Here is a 14,675-nt window from a genome sequence, read left to right on the forward strand (position 1 = left end):
AAAGTGCTGGGATGACAGGTGTGAGCCACCGTGCCTGGCCTAAGTTAATTTTATTCAGAACTCTTACTGAAGATTGCAACCGGAGAGAGTCTTTCAGAGAGTTTCTGTTAAACTGCTCCAACTGTTTTAGGCCATAGTTTAAACACAGGTGGTGGCAGCTCTGCATGTAGCTTAGAAGTTACATCAAATGTGCTCAGAAGTTACGTTAGAGCAAAATCACATCAAGGCTTGGGTATGAGGGCACATCTGGTTATAGATTACAGAGGCCTAATTATTAATCCTGTCAGACGTTATCTTCTGTATAGGAAGAGGCCAGGATTAGGATCGTTGAACTTATCCTTTCTAAAACTGCTGTGATTCACACAAGGGACACGGCAGGCTGTCCTCCATCCTGCTGATCATCTTCAGAACATTCTTCCAGCGGGTGGTGCTGAGTCACTGAGTCAGGGGCTTTGTAAAATTCTACTGATAAGGGATTTTGTGAAATTCTGCTGGTAAGCTGAATGAGCAAACATAGCTTCTTACATATGGTACTTTGTCTCACAATAACTGAATCTAAAGCTCAATGAATGGGTTCAAAGGCAGAATGAAGAGGACACAAGAAAGAATCACGAAACATGAAGATAGAACAATAGAAACTACTTCAAACAACAGAGAAAAGTAGACTGAAAACCAATGAATAGAGCCTCAGGGACCAGTGGAACCAAAAATTCGATCATTTGTGTTATCAAAGTCCAGGAAAGAGAGAAGATAGAGGAAAGAGCTGAAAAGGTATTCAAAGAAACAATGTCTGAAATTTTGCCATATTTGGCTAAAAATATAAACCTGTTGAATACAAACAGATTCAAAAGGATGAGCAAACCCTAAACAGGATAAACATAAAGATATCCATGCTGAGGCACATCAGAGTCAAACTTTTGAAAACTAAAGTCAAAGAAAAAATTTTTTTTGAGACAGAGTCTTGCTCTGTTGCCCAGGCTGGAGTGCAGGGGCATGAGGGGCATGATCTCAGCTCACTGCAACCTCTGCCTCCTGGGTTCCAGCGATTCTCCTGCCTCAGCCTCCTGAGTAGCTGGGATTACAGGCACGTGCCTCCACGTCCAGCTAATTTTTGTATTTTTAGTAGAGATGGGAATTTCACCATATTGGCCAGTCTAGTCTCGAGTGCCTGGCCTCAAGTGCTCTGCCCACCTCAGCCTCCCAAATTGCTGGGATTACAAGCCATTATGCCTGGCCTAAAGACAAATAAAAATTCTTGAAAGCAGGAGGAAACGACATCTTATCTACATAAGAAAAATAATTTTAATGACAGTGAATTTCTCATCGGAAAACATGGAGGCCAGAAGGAAATGGCACAACAGTTTTCAAGAGATGACATAAAAGGAATACCAACCAAGAATTCTTTAGCTGGCAGAAATGTCCTTAGGAATGATGGTGAGATCAAGACATTCTCAGATGAAGGAAAACTAAGAGAATGTGTTACCAGCAGACTTACCTTGAAAGAATGGCTAAAGAAAATCCTTACAACAGAAGGGCAATGATATAAGAAGGAATCTTGGAACATCAGAAAGGAAAACAACAAAAGGAGCAAAAATTTCAATAAATAGACTTTATTTTCCCTCTCAAGTTTATTAAATGGTGCTTGATGGTTGAAGTATAAATTACAACATTGAGATGATTCCCAATATAGAGAGAGGAAATATTTATTTAACATTTAATGTTATAAAGGGGGAGGAAAAGGGACTTAAAAGGAGTAAGGACTTTACATTTTACTGAAATTGGTAAGAGAAATAAACAAAATGTGGCATATACGCACAAGGGACTATTATTCAGCCATAGAAAGGAATAAAGTACTAATAAGTGTTATAACATGGACAAATGAAACTTAAAAACATTATGCTAAGTGAAAGAAGCCAGGCATAAAAGGCCATATAGTGTATATGATTCTATTTATTGAAATGTGAAGAATACACAAATTTATACAGATGAAATTAAATTTGTGGTTGCTTAGGGCTGGGGTGGGGAGAACACATGAGGAGTGGGCACAGGAGTTCTATTTGGGGTGATGAAAATACTCTAGATTGCTGGGCGCGGTGCCTCACGCCTGTAACCCCAGTACTTTGGGAGGCCGAGGTGGGTGGATCGAATGAGCTCAGGAGTTCAAGACCTGCCTGGGTAACACAGCGGAACTCCGTCTCTACAAACAATACAAAACTTAGCCGGCGTGGTGGCACATGCCTATAGTCTCAGCTACTTGAGGGGGTGAGGCAGGGAGGATCGCTTGCGTTCGAGAGGTTGAGGCTGTATAGCGAGCCAAGATCCCACCATTGCACTCCAGCCTGGGTGACAGCGTGAGACCCTGTCTCAAAAAAAAAAAAAAAATTATTAAAAAAATAAAGTTAGATTGTGGTGATGTTCGTACAACTCTGTGAATATATTAAAAACTGCTGAACTGTATACTTCAAATGTGTGGGTTTTATTGTATGTGAATTACATCTCAATAAAGCTGTTTTTTAAAAACAGATCACAGATTTAAATGTCAAACATAAAATTAAAAAACTTTAAAAATAAAACACAGGAGAACGTCTTTGGGAGCTAGGGCTTGTGAAGAGTCCTTAGAGACAACAACAAAAGCATGATCCAAAAAATGTTTTTAAATCAATAAACTAGACTTCAAAATTAAACGTGTTTGCTCTAACAAAGACCTTGTTAAGAGGACAAAAAGACAAACTACAGCCTGGGAGGAAATATTTGCAAACCACGTATCTGACAAAGAACTCATACCTAGAATATGTAAAGAACTCTCAAAACTCAAGTTTTTTTTTTTTTTTTTTCAAGCAATCCATTTGGTAAATGAGCAAAGAATGTGAAGAGACATTTCACCATAAACGACACGTAGATGACAAATAAGCACATGGCAAGATGTTCTACATCATTAGCTACCAGGGAAATGCAGCCTCCCCTGGGCCTTAGTCATTTCTTGCTCTTCTTGGGAAAAGGAAAAGACAGAGACCTATGAGTCAGAGCTGGGGGCAGGAAGTTGGATGGAAAGGAGAGAAGATGCAAATGCAGACATAAGAGACACAGTCCATCTCACATCTTGGAGCTGGAAACAGGCTGACTGTGTCTCTCATATCTCCCAGAAGCACCAGCCTGAAAATGTGCACCCATAAGCCAGGTTAAGAGGTTGCCAGTGGAAGCCAGGGAGACCCACCCGGTTAAAGCTCCAACCTCTGTATTGGTGACAGACATTGTACAGAGCAGCGGTTAGCATACCTTTTCTGTAAAAGGCCAGATAGTAAATACTTTAGGATGTCCATACCATATGGTCTCTTTGGCAACTACTCAACTCTGCCGTTATAGCGTGAAAGCCGTAACAGACAATATGTAAACGCATGAGTGAGACTTGTGTTCCAAGAAAATTTTATTAATGGACACTAAAATGCAAATTTCATATAATTTTGATGTGTCACAAAATATTATTTTTACTTTTCTCAAGCCCTTTAAAGATGTAAATAGTATTCCTAGTTTGCAGGCTATAGGAAACTGTGAAGGGCCAGCAAACCAGGGGCCATAATTTGCTGACCCCTGATACAGAGCTTAGATGAGGAGGTTCACTGTCATGCATACCACTGTCACTCAACACTTGATTTACAATGCAGTGACCTCCCTTAAATCCATAAATTCGGCCGGGTGAGGTGGCTCATGCCTGTAATCCCAGCGCCCTGGGAGGCCGAGGTGGGCAGATCACTTGAGGCCACGAGTTCGAGACCAGCCTGGCCAACATGATGAAACCCTGTGTCTATTAAAAATACAAAAATTAGCTAGGTGGCGTGGTAGTGTGTGCCCGTAGTCCTAGCTACTCCAGAGGCTGAAGCAGAACAATCACTTGAACCCGGGAGGCGGAGGTTGCCATGAGCAGAGATCACACCACTACACTCCAGCCTTGGCAACAAAGTGAGACTCTGTCTCAAAAAAAATCTATAAATTCTACTTCTAGGAATTTATCACAAGGAAATAATCACGGCTCCGCACAAAAATTTGACAGCAAAGACTGTTATCCCATCCTGGTTTTAACAATGAAAATATCTGAACACATTCAAATATCCAGTGACAGAGGAGTGGCTCAAAAATCTGAGGCCATCCAAAGAATGGAATGCTATGCAGCCATGTCAACAATTATCCTATGGTCTGGAAAGAAAGCAAATGTGATCAAATATTAACAACGAGTGAATCCAGGCTGCGCATGGTGGCTCACGCCTGTAATCCCAGCACCCTGGGAGGCCGAGTTGGGCGAACTGATTGAGCTCAGGAGTTTGAGACCAGCCTAGGCAACATGGTGAAACCCCATTTCTACAAAAAATTAGCTGGGCATGGTGGCTTATGCCTGTAGTCCCAGCTATTCAGGAGGCTTAGGCGGGAGGATCACTTGAGCCCAGTGGCGGAGGTTGCAGTGAACCGAGATCACACCACTGCACTCTAGCCTAGGCAAAAGAGCAAGACCCCACCTCTAAAAAAATTTTAAAAATTCAAAATAAAACAACTGGCGAACTTAAGTGCAGGGTATATGAGTGTTCACTGTCAACTTTTCTGTAGGTTTGAAATGTAAAAATAAAGTTGGAAATACATTTTTAAGTAAAAAATTCTTTTTTGTGAAATGTAAGTTAATAGACTTACACAGACTCATCTCCAGCCCATCAGAACTGTGTTCTCTGTTAAATAAATATGTGTCTTCTTTTCTTTTTACAGGAAAGTGGTATAGATTAACTAGATATTTTTCTACCTAGTATCTATTCTAATCACACTCAATGTAATTTAAACTCTATGTAACATGAGATTTACAGACAAAAAAAATTAATCTCAATGTTTTCATTTTACAATTATCTCGTTCTAAGGGCAAAGAAAAGCTTAACTTGGCCAGGTGTGCTGGCTCATGCCTATATCCTGGCATTTTGGGAGGCCGAGGCAGGCAAATCACTTAAGCCTAGGAGTTTGAGACCAGCCTGGGAAACATAGTGAGACTTTGTCTCTAAAAAAATTTTTTTAAAAATTAGATGGGCGTGGTGGTGTATGCCAGTAGTCCCAGCTACTCTGGAGGCTGAGGCGGGAGGATCACTTGAGCCTGGGAGGTTGAGGCTGCAATGAGTCATGATCATACCACTGCACTCCAGCCTAGGGGACAAAGACCCTGTCTAAAAAAGAAAAAGAAAGAGAAAGAAAAGAGAGAAAGAGAGAAAGAAAGAAAGAGAGAGAGCGAGAAAGAAAGAAAGAGAGAGAGAGAGGGAAGGAAGGAAGGAAGGAAGGAAGGAAGGAAGGAAGGAAGGAAGGAAGGAAAGAAGGAAGGGCTTAACTTGCTTGGGTTTTGAGCATTTGAAAAAAACACTTGCTTTTACATATGAAACACAAATTATCTGGGAAGACTTCCTTGGTAGGGGTGGGTGCTCCAGGCTCTACAGACGGAAATAGCATTTGGGGATTCATCCCACGGTCTGGATTCTTCTCCAGGCAAAGGCCCATTCTTGCTGGGTTTTAAGTTCTTGTTTGAAAATCTAACCTGAAAAATAAATTCACTCAGTCACTCTAGTGCATAAGAATAAATTCACAAAAACCTTACCATTTAAATAAAAACATGAGAACTATGCCTAACTACAAGATGGCCAATCGTCGGCAGAGGACTTCAGCCACCCTCTCCATTTGACTATCAAACGAGGTGATTAGACACAGAGCGTTGTCAATTTCCACTTGAGCCTCACTTATGGGTTGCAGGTGCAGAGCTGGAGTTATCAAATATGAATTTTAGAAAATCTGTCTCTGTTTAAAACCTTTTAAATGCTCATACTCAGTCCCATTGCCAGGAGTGAAACCCAAACCTCCCGTGTGAAAAATCAATATCCAGGCCGACAGATCACACGGGATCTTCCTTATAGACCAGAACTATAGTCAACGTTTAGGTCTTCTTAAACTCTTCACTTCCTCTCTCTACCTCCACCTGTGCGTCGCGCCTACCTTAGAACCCGCCAAATCCCATTAAATCCCACCCCCACCAGCCACGCACGGTCTCCATAGCCTCCAGGCGCCGCTTTTGCAGTCCCCCATTGGCCGGTTTATTGCCAGACGTCTCCCCAGCTCCCACGCCCTAGTCTTCTTTGATCTCCTCGGATTCCGTGAAGCCCCGCCCTTCTCTTCTCCCCTTTGGCCCGTCTTCTTCCACTCAGGCCCGCCCCTCCCCACCTGGCTATTTGGTTGGCCAGCGCGCTTGCCACTTACGTCATTCACCCGCGCCACCCGGAAGCCGCGGTTCCTACCAACCGTTCTTATTGCTGGCGGCCCTGAGGTAAAGGCCGCGCTTGGGTGTCCCTGGGTGGCCGGGTCCCCGAGTTGGGAGGGGCGGAAGGCTGAACCCCCAGCTTGAGCCGGACAAGCCGATTCCCAGCGTTGAGAGGGTAGAGATGAACTGTGTGTGAGGCCAAACTGGAGCGGTCAACATGGTCTTCCCCCTCCCCACTCCCCAGGAGCCCATCATGGCGACGCCCCCTAAGCGGCGGGCGGTGGAGGCCACGGGGGAGAAAGTGCTGCGCTACGAGACCTTCATCAGTGACGTGCTGCAGCGGGACTTGCGGTGAGTGACAGTGCGGGGGGCGGGGCGTTTGGAACATTCCACGTGGTGGGTGGGGCGTTCAAAGTTAGGGCCAACCCTTTGGATTGGCGGGCGAGGCGTTCAGAGTCTGGCCCCGCGCTCCTTGGAGCGTGAAGTGGGGACGACATCCGGGGTGCAGTTTGGCTGGGACGTGGCGTTCATAGCAGGGGGCGTGTCAGCGCATGCGCGGCCTCCGAAATTTAACGGATTAAGGCTTGTTTTCTGGAGCCACAGTTGTCGGGTTCGAATCCTGGCTCGGCCATTCTTCATCCTTGTGAGTACGTCCTACCTCGCTTTTCTGTGCCCTATAAACTTTACTCTTCTGTGAAATGGGGAGTTTTCTGGAACCTTCCCCATGCAGTGGTTTTGAGTTTTTGATGTGTCCCATCTTTGTAAAGAATTTAGCATGGATGCCTGAAACATAGTAGAGATTCAATGAGTATGAAGAAATATTATTGCAATCTTTGTTAATCTAAGCAGGAAATAAGGTGTTCAGAACTAGGACTATGAGCGTCCTAAAAGGGATGGAGGATTTTTCTAGGGTGAAGATGGGACATTATGATTGGAGTTCAATATTGGGAGTGTAATAATAGTAATAATAGCTAACACGTATATAGAGAGTTTACCATTTGGTAGGCATTATTCTAGATGCTTTGTAGTAAATGCTCATTTAATCCTAATGACTCTACAAGGTAATACTGTCATCTGTATGTTATAAATGGGGAAACTGAGTCCCAAACAGGTTATTTACTTGCCAAAGTCACACATCTATAAAGGATAGAGCCCAGATCCAAACCCAGGCAGTCTGACCCAGAGCCCAAAATTAACTTATGCACTGAAAAGCCTTTTCAGTGTATGGTGACATGAGAGTCTCAGAGAGTCATGATATGAGGTATACTAGGAGGAATGGGGCTGCCTATTGGTCACCATTGTACTTTCGTCCCATCAGAAAGGTGCTGGACCATCGAGACAAGGTATATGAGCAGCTGGCCAAATACCTTCAACTGAGAAATGTCATTGAGCGACTCCAGGTAAAGACTATGGGATTGGGTGCCATTTTTTTTGGTATGTGTGGGCAAGGGAGGGAAATGGGAAGAGAGACTCCAGACCCAAACCTATCACCTGACCTAAGAGTTCACCACTGACCCCTACCTCTTTTTCCCTGGCCCCACAGGAAGCTAAGCACTCGGAGTTATATATGCAGGTGGATTTGGGCTGTAACTTCTTCGTTGACACAGTGGTGTGAGTGTCTACCCACCCCTCTGAGCCCACAGGGTTCAGCTTACCCCTTCCCTCATGCAACATATATTTTTTGAGTATCTTCTATGTACCAGGCACTATGCGAGGTTTTATATCCCAGTAGGATATAAGCTAGGTGCTGGGGATGTGACAGTGAATAAAATAGGACAAAATCCCTGCCTTCCCAGAGCCTCAATTTGGGGAAGGGTGGGGAGCAAAACATAAACTATGCTAAACAGTGATAAGGACTCCTCCCCACTTCCTTTAACCTCTCTTTCCTCAGCCCAGATACTTCACGCATCTATGTGGCCCTGGGATATGGTTTTTTCCTGGAGTTGACACTGGCAGAAGCTCTCAAGTTCATTGATCGTAAGAGCTCTCTCCTCACAGAGTAAGTCCATTCCATGAGGATAGTGTGTAAAAACAACCATTTCCAACACTCTTCTCCCCTTACCCATGGCTGCCTGGAATGATACTTAAGGACTCATCTCCCCTCCTCTTCATAGCTGGGGCTGAAGAAATGGGGTTGCAAAGCCCATGTGTAGCACATAATAAGCACGCAAAAAATGATCTTTGTATTGTTCATGCAAACATTTATTGGGCATCTTCTCTATGCCAGGCACTGTGCTTAGCAGTGGGAATGCGGCAGTGAACAAGACAGAAGAGTTCCTTGAAGGCTTACAATCTAGAAGGACTATACTGTTATACATAAATACAATTATGACCAGATCCATGAGGTCTCAGCCTGTTAGAATTGGTAACAAGAAAACTAGTTACCTATGATTTCACTTCCTGCTAATTTTACTATTCATTCACTGTGTTCCTGCCACACTCACCTTCACAAGCTTCTTTCAACACCCCAAGAACGATCCCACCCCAGAGATATTGCCGTAGCTGTTCTCTCTGCCTGCACTGCTCTTTTCCCCAGTACCCACATGGCTTCCTTTCTCCTCACTCACTTGTCTTGCTTAAATGTCACTTCCTCAACGAGGCCCTCTGTAACCTAACTTTCAAATTACAGCCCCTGGCATGCTTGATTCCCCTCCTTCTACTTTTTTTCTACTAACACCCCCTAATATTTACTATGTAATTTCTTTCTTTCTCATGTTGTCTCCTCCAATTAGAATATAAGTTTTACAAAGGGGGAGATTTGGTTTATACCCCAGGTGACTAGAGTAGTACAAGCATTTAGTCGACACTCTGTGTTTTTGTTTTTAAGAGATGGTGTCTCGCTGTGTTGCCCAGGCTGGAATGCAGTGACTGTTTACAGCTGCGATCATAGCATACTACATCCTCAAACTCCTGGGCTCAAGCAATCCCCTTGCTTCAGCCTGCCAAGTAACTGGGACTACAGGCGCACTGCTGTACCCGGCTTTGTGTTTGTTGAAATAATTTGAAAGGGTATGCTGGAAGCAAATTAAAGTGGTTATTGAAGCAGATCTGTGTTGGGGGTGATGGGGAGAGAAAGTGTGGGCTCCAGTTGAGTTTAAGGCAGGAGTGTCCAATCTTTTGGTTTCCGTGGGCCACATTGGGAGAAGATTTGTCTTGGGCCGTACATAAAATACACTAATGCTAATGATAGCTGATGAGCTAAAAGAAGAAAAAAGTTGCAAAAAAAATCACATAATGTTTTAAGAAAGTTTATGAATTTGTGTTGGGCTGCATTCAAAGCCGTCCTGGACCGCATGTGGCCCACTGGTTGTGGGTTGGACAAGCTTGATATACGGTTTTGTGAAGGGAAGGGCAGTTGGGAGCACAGATGAGGGATTTGAAATGTAGCTAGGGAAGGCCTCCCAGAGGAAGGGATATTTGAATCATTTGACTGAGTGATGAAGCCATGGGGCTATCTGGCGAAGAGCATTCCTGGCAAGAGGAATAGTGTGCCTGGCATGCTAGTGAAACTACCAAGAGAGGTGAGCTTGGTTTCAATGGAATAAGCATGGGGGCACTGAGCAATACACTTAGATTAACAACATCTCACAAGTGTGAGTACCATTGATTTAAACTTCTTTGTTGGTTATGTTTATGTCTATTCCTACATTCATTTTTTCCAGAGTTGCCTACCCTTAGAGTTTCAGTAATTTTTATCTTTTCAAACCTTTCCAGCCATGGGAAGGACTAGCAGGTGTTAGTGGACCCAAAAGAACCTCAGACCTGCTGAGATTTCTGATTCTTGGTGTTCAGACCAATTAGCAAATAGTTTATTTAAACAGCCTGCTTTCATGGGCAACACAATTCTGAACTGGTGGTCATTTAGACCAAGTCCAGTTTGTTTGTTTTTGAGATGGAATTTTGCTCTTGTCGCCCAGGCTGGAGTGCAGTGGTGCAATCTTGGCTCACTGCAACCTCTGCCTCCTGGGCTTAAGAGATTCTCCTGCCTCAGCCTCCCAAGTAGCTGGGACTACAGGCACCCACCACCACTCCCGGCCAATTTTTGTATTTTTAGTAGAGACAGGGTTTTGCCATGTTGGCCAGGCTGGTCTCAAACTCCGACCTCAGGTGATCTGCCAACCTCAGCCTCCCAAAGTGCTGGTATTGCAGGTGTGAGCTACCGCGCCCAGCTAAAGTCCAGTTTGTATAAGAAGGCTTTCCTTGTTATGTCACAGGATTCCTGAGCCTATCAAATAGATTTTAATGTTTTGAGACTCCACGTACTTCCCCAAAATGAAGTATTTAAATTGTCAGTGCCTGCCCCCTTGCCTGGTCTTTTTGATATACTGACCTGGTCTATTAGTGTGATGAAAAATATGGTTGACTCTTACTGCTTTATTGTAATTAGTAGGACTGTCTAGAAGTTTAATTTTTCTAAGAGATGAGGATTTGAGTCTATGTAGCTGGCTCTCCTCTTTAAAATATTTGGTTACTTGGGATATACTTTGAACTAACTTTCTGGTCATTTTATGTGATCAAAAGTGTCAATTCTTCCTGTTCTTAGCATATTTCTTTGTTTGAGAAGTGGAAGGGATGAAATCTCTGTATATTCTTTCCTGATGACACAGAAAGGAGTACACATCCACGTCTCATGAATAGACATGTAATTATAGAAGAAACAGCCTAACGGCCGGGCACGGTGGCTCACGCCTGTAATCCCAGCACTTTGGGAGGCCGAGGCGGGTGGATCACTTGAGGCCAGGAGTTTAAGACCAGCCTGTCCGAGATGGTGAAACCCCGTCTCTACTAAAAATACAAAAAATTAGCCGGGAACGGTGGCAGGCGCCTGTAATCCCAGCTACTTGGGAGGCTGAGGCAGGAGAATTGCTTGAACTCGGAGGGTGGAGGTTGCAGTGAGCCGAGATCACGCCACTGCACTCCAGCCTGGGTGACAGAGTGAGACTCCGTCTCAAAAAAAAAAGAAAGAAAGAAAAAAGAAACAGCATAACCATATGACTATTCACACTGCCTTACATACTAAATCAGTAGTAATTTGCTTCTCACATAGCAAATAAAAATAAATCAGTAGTAATAAACATATCCCTTTTGTGTTACAGCTAGCATTTGGTGAACTCTATTTTTCTCCCTTTTAAAGTGTTGAACTCATAGGTTTTCATAAGGTAAGCTTATACCATTAACGAATTTTGTTCTCTTTTTTGATGTTCAAATTGTCCCTTAGGAGCTGATCAGGTTCATTCTTCTGCTGTTTAAGCATTACCCCCAGAATATTCTTAAAAGTATTCTTGCTCTCTTGTAACAACACCCATACTTCATTTATTTCCTGCCCCTAAACATACACTCAACCAACTTCAGGTTCCTTTGAATGGAGTAGTCACTTATTCATTCAACATACGTTGGGTGCCTGCTCTGTGCCACACACTGTTCTGGTCCCTGGGGATAGAGCAGGAGACAAAAAAGACCAAAATCTGCCCTCATACAGCTGACATTCTAGTCAGGGGAGACAAACAATAAACAAAAGAATGATGTAGTATGTCAGATGTTGACAGTGCTATGGAGAAAGCATATCATGGAGATCAGAAGCATTACCTGCAATGGAACAGTCGTGATTTTAAGAAGAATGGCTGACTGGATGTGAAGTGTGAGAGAGGAGTCCAGGTTTTTGGCTGAGCAACTGGAAGGATGGAGTTGCCATTATCTGAGATGGAGAAGATAGGGGAGGAGTAGATTTGGAGGGGAAGGTCAGGAGTTTAGTCTGGAACCTGTTAAGTATGAGGCACTTATTAAACACTGAAGTGGATTTTTAGAAGATGTCATTGAAACTCCTAGTCAAGTTCAGGAGAGAGTTCTGGGCTAGAAATAAAAATGTGGAAGATAATGGTATATACATGGGTTCATACTACTTTTTTTTCCAATTTAACATCCTATCTTATTGCTCTCTACTTTTCCAACAGTATTTAGTTTCATTTACCCCTCAAACTGACTCCTACATTGACAGCACAATAAAATCCACATTCCTTATTATATCAAGACCCTGTGTGATCTAACCTCCTCCTACCTCTTGGACCTTGTCTTAGGCCACTTTCCCTCACCACTCACTTAATTTCTAACACTCTAACCTCACTACTTCTCAAACAACTCTTTGTTGCCTCTTGTCCTTTTTGTGGAAAAGGCCTTCCTACTGCTTAACCATTAGGCATTCTTCAGTTCCTTCTCATTCTTCATTCTTGAGAAAGGCCTTCCTTGACCCTTTATATCAATTAGGATTCTTTTGGGTGAGATCTGATCCAAACTGGCTTAGAGAAAAGGAGTCAACCAACTGGTTCGTGTAATTCAACCTCCTTCCTCTGCCGCAACCTTCCCTTGGCTCCCATCTCACTTAAGGTCAAAGCCAGGGTCCTTCCCATGGCCTTGTAGGCTTCACACAGTCTGTCTCCCTCATTACCTCTCTGACCTCACCTCTTACATTCCCCCTTCACTTATTCTTCTCCAGCCAGAGTGGCCTCTTCGCTGCACCTCAAACATGCCAGGCACACTCCCACCTCAGTGCCTTTGTGTTTGCCGCCCCTTGTGTGTGGAACACATCCTCCATATAGCCACACTACCCAAAATTCACTGTCTTTAAGTCTTTACTCAAATGCTTCTCAGTGAAGCCATCCCTGAGCCCTCTATTTAAAATTGCAGCTCCCCACTCCTGTACTCCTTATTCTCTCTCATTTTTAAATTTTTTTATTGTAGTTAGAACCATCTGACACAACATAGCTTTTATTCCATTGGTTTTTTTGTATGTCTTTCTTTACAAGAATTTGAAGTCCATCAGGCCGGGAGTTTTGTTTGTTGTGTTTGCTGCTATCTCCCAGTGCCTAAAATTGCCTGGCATACAGTAGGCATTTAATAATCTTTGAATCAGTGAAAACCAGAGGGTGGCTTAGCATTTCTGCATAGGAATGAGCCAGGTGGAAATCATCCAGGATATAAGTAGATCTTGAAGTGATAAGGAAGGGTCATCCTCATAATCATAAGTGGGGCCCATTTTGCCCTTTCTTGTTTCTTTTCTCTAGGCTCAGCAACAGCCTCACCAAGGACTCCATGAATATCAAAGCCCATATCCACATGTTGCTAGAGGTGAGAGCAGCTCACCCCACTACCAGACTCTGTTTAGGGTGGTGACCTGAAGAAGGAGAGAGCGAAAGAAGGGAAGAACCATCTTTCCCTCTAAGCTGAAGTCAAGGGAGGGAGGTCAGAGCAAGCCTGGGGGCGTAATCCAGACCCAGTCTTTGTTCAATCTCTTCTGTCCTCTTTTTCAGGGGCTTAGAGAACTACAAGGCCTGCAGAATTTCCCAGAGAAGCCTCACCATTGACTTCTTCCCCCCATCCTCAGACATTAAAGAGCCTGAATGCCTTTGAGTCACATGGCCCTTCTTTTTCCCCATAAACCCTGCTGGTTGCCACGGGGGCCTGTTCCTAGGGCACAAAGTTACTGAGAGACTCAGAGATCCAGTCTCTCTGTGGAACCTCTAAAATGCCCCAGCAGTCCTTCCTCCAGCCTGTTGCCTGGCAGTATTTGCCAGTTGACCTTATGCACTGCCCTCTCTTCTGTCATCTTGGCAACCTGGGCCCCCCATCTCACCCTTTCTTCCATTCCTTTTCCTAGACACCACCCTTTGAATTGCCATAGAGAATGGGCCAATTCATGGTGGAGGTTTGTTCATTCCCACAACAAAGGGCCCTAAGGTTTACCCTTTCACACACCAAATCATTCCCCAGGTACCCTAAATTACACCCAAACCCATCTCAGCCCTACCTTGTCCTAGCCCCTGCCTGTAAGTGGTTCCAGCTTCCAATGGGCACAGACCTGGATCCCGCTCTCCCCAGTCCGGCCCCTATTCTAGGTTGAGTCCAGCCTCCGCCAATCAATGCAGAGCCAGGTTCCTCCCCTTTTTAACTCTGGCCGCCGTTCAACCCTGCCCTCTGAAGGCATTTCGTTTCTGCCACTCAATGCTCCTTCGTGTGCCTGACAGCCATCCTGCCCTCCTACCTCCGCTGTGTTCTAAATTCGTCTTCTACCCAGCTCTATGATCTCTAACCATAGAATTGCCCTGCCCGCCTACGCGGAGCCCAGCCCGACCCACTCCCGCCGGCTGCTTACGCCCATTTCTATACAAGTCCTGCTTCCGCTGAGCAGCGTGGCGTGCGGCACCGCCCCCTTGGTGTTTTGGCAGGGGGTCTAGAAGTCCCTCATCCGCCAATCAGAAAAACAGGGCCACCCACCCCCGTCCTTGGAGGCGTCCATCAATCCCATGTAAGCCAATCAATGTGAGGCAGACCCCCGCCCTTCCCCGACACATGCCCCGAGCCTCGTCAGTTGCTCACAGTCCGTCAGTACTTAAACCAATCAGCGTGGAGCACC

The 14,675-nt window shown here is 44.5% G+C and overlaps 1 protein-coding gene across 2 annotated transcripts; it reads left to right on the forward strand.

Annotated features, from left to right (window-relative positions):
• Positions 1-6,273: 6,273 nt before the first annotated feature.
• On the forward strand, positions 6,274-13,672 carry UXT (ubiquitously expressed prefoldin like chaperone). 2 transcript variants are annotated; one of them, XM_003271053.3, is made up of 7 exons: positions 6,274-6,334; positions 6,513-6,619; positions 7,587-7,668; positions 7,812-7,879; positions 8,160-8,267; positions 13,327-13,390; positions 13,573-13,672. In XM_003271053.3, the coding sequence occupies exons 2-7, from the start codon at positions 6,522-6,524 to the stop codon at positions 13,624-13,626; spliced, it is 474 nt and encodes a 157-aa protein (XP_003271101.1). In that variant the 5' UTR covers positions 6,274-6,334; positions 6,513-6,521; the 3' UTR covers positions 13,627-13,672. The 2 variants fall into 2 exon arrangements, with proteins under 2 accessions (XP_003271101.1, XP_012354404.1); XM_012498950.2 differs by lacking the exon at positions 6,274-6,334 and having other exon boundaries at positions 6,486-6,619.
• Positions 13,673-14,675: the final 1,003 nt, after the last annotated feature.

The sequence above is a fragment of the Nomascus leucogenys genome, chromosome X, assembly GCF_006542625.1.
Source record: "Nomascus leucogenys isolate Asia chromosome X, Asia_NLE_v1, whole genome shotgun sequence".
Lineage (NCBI taxonomy): Eukaryota > Metazoa > Chordata > Mammalia > Primates > Hylobatidae > Nomascus > Nomascus leucogenys.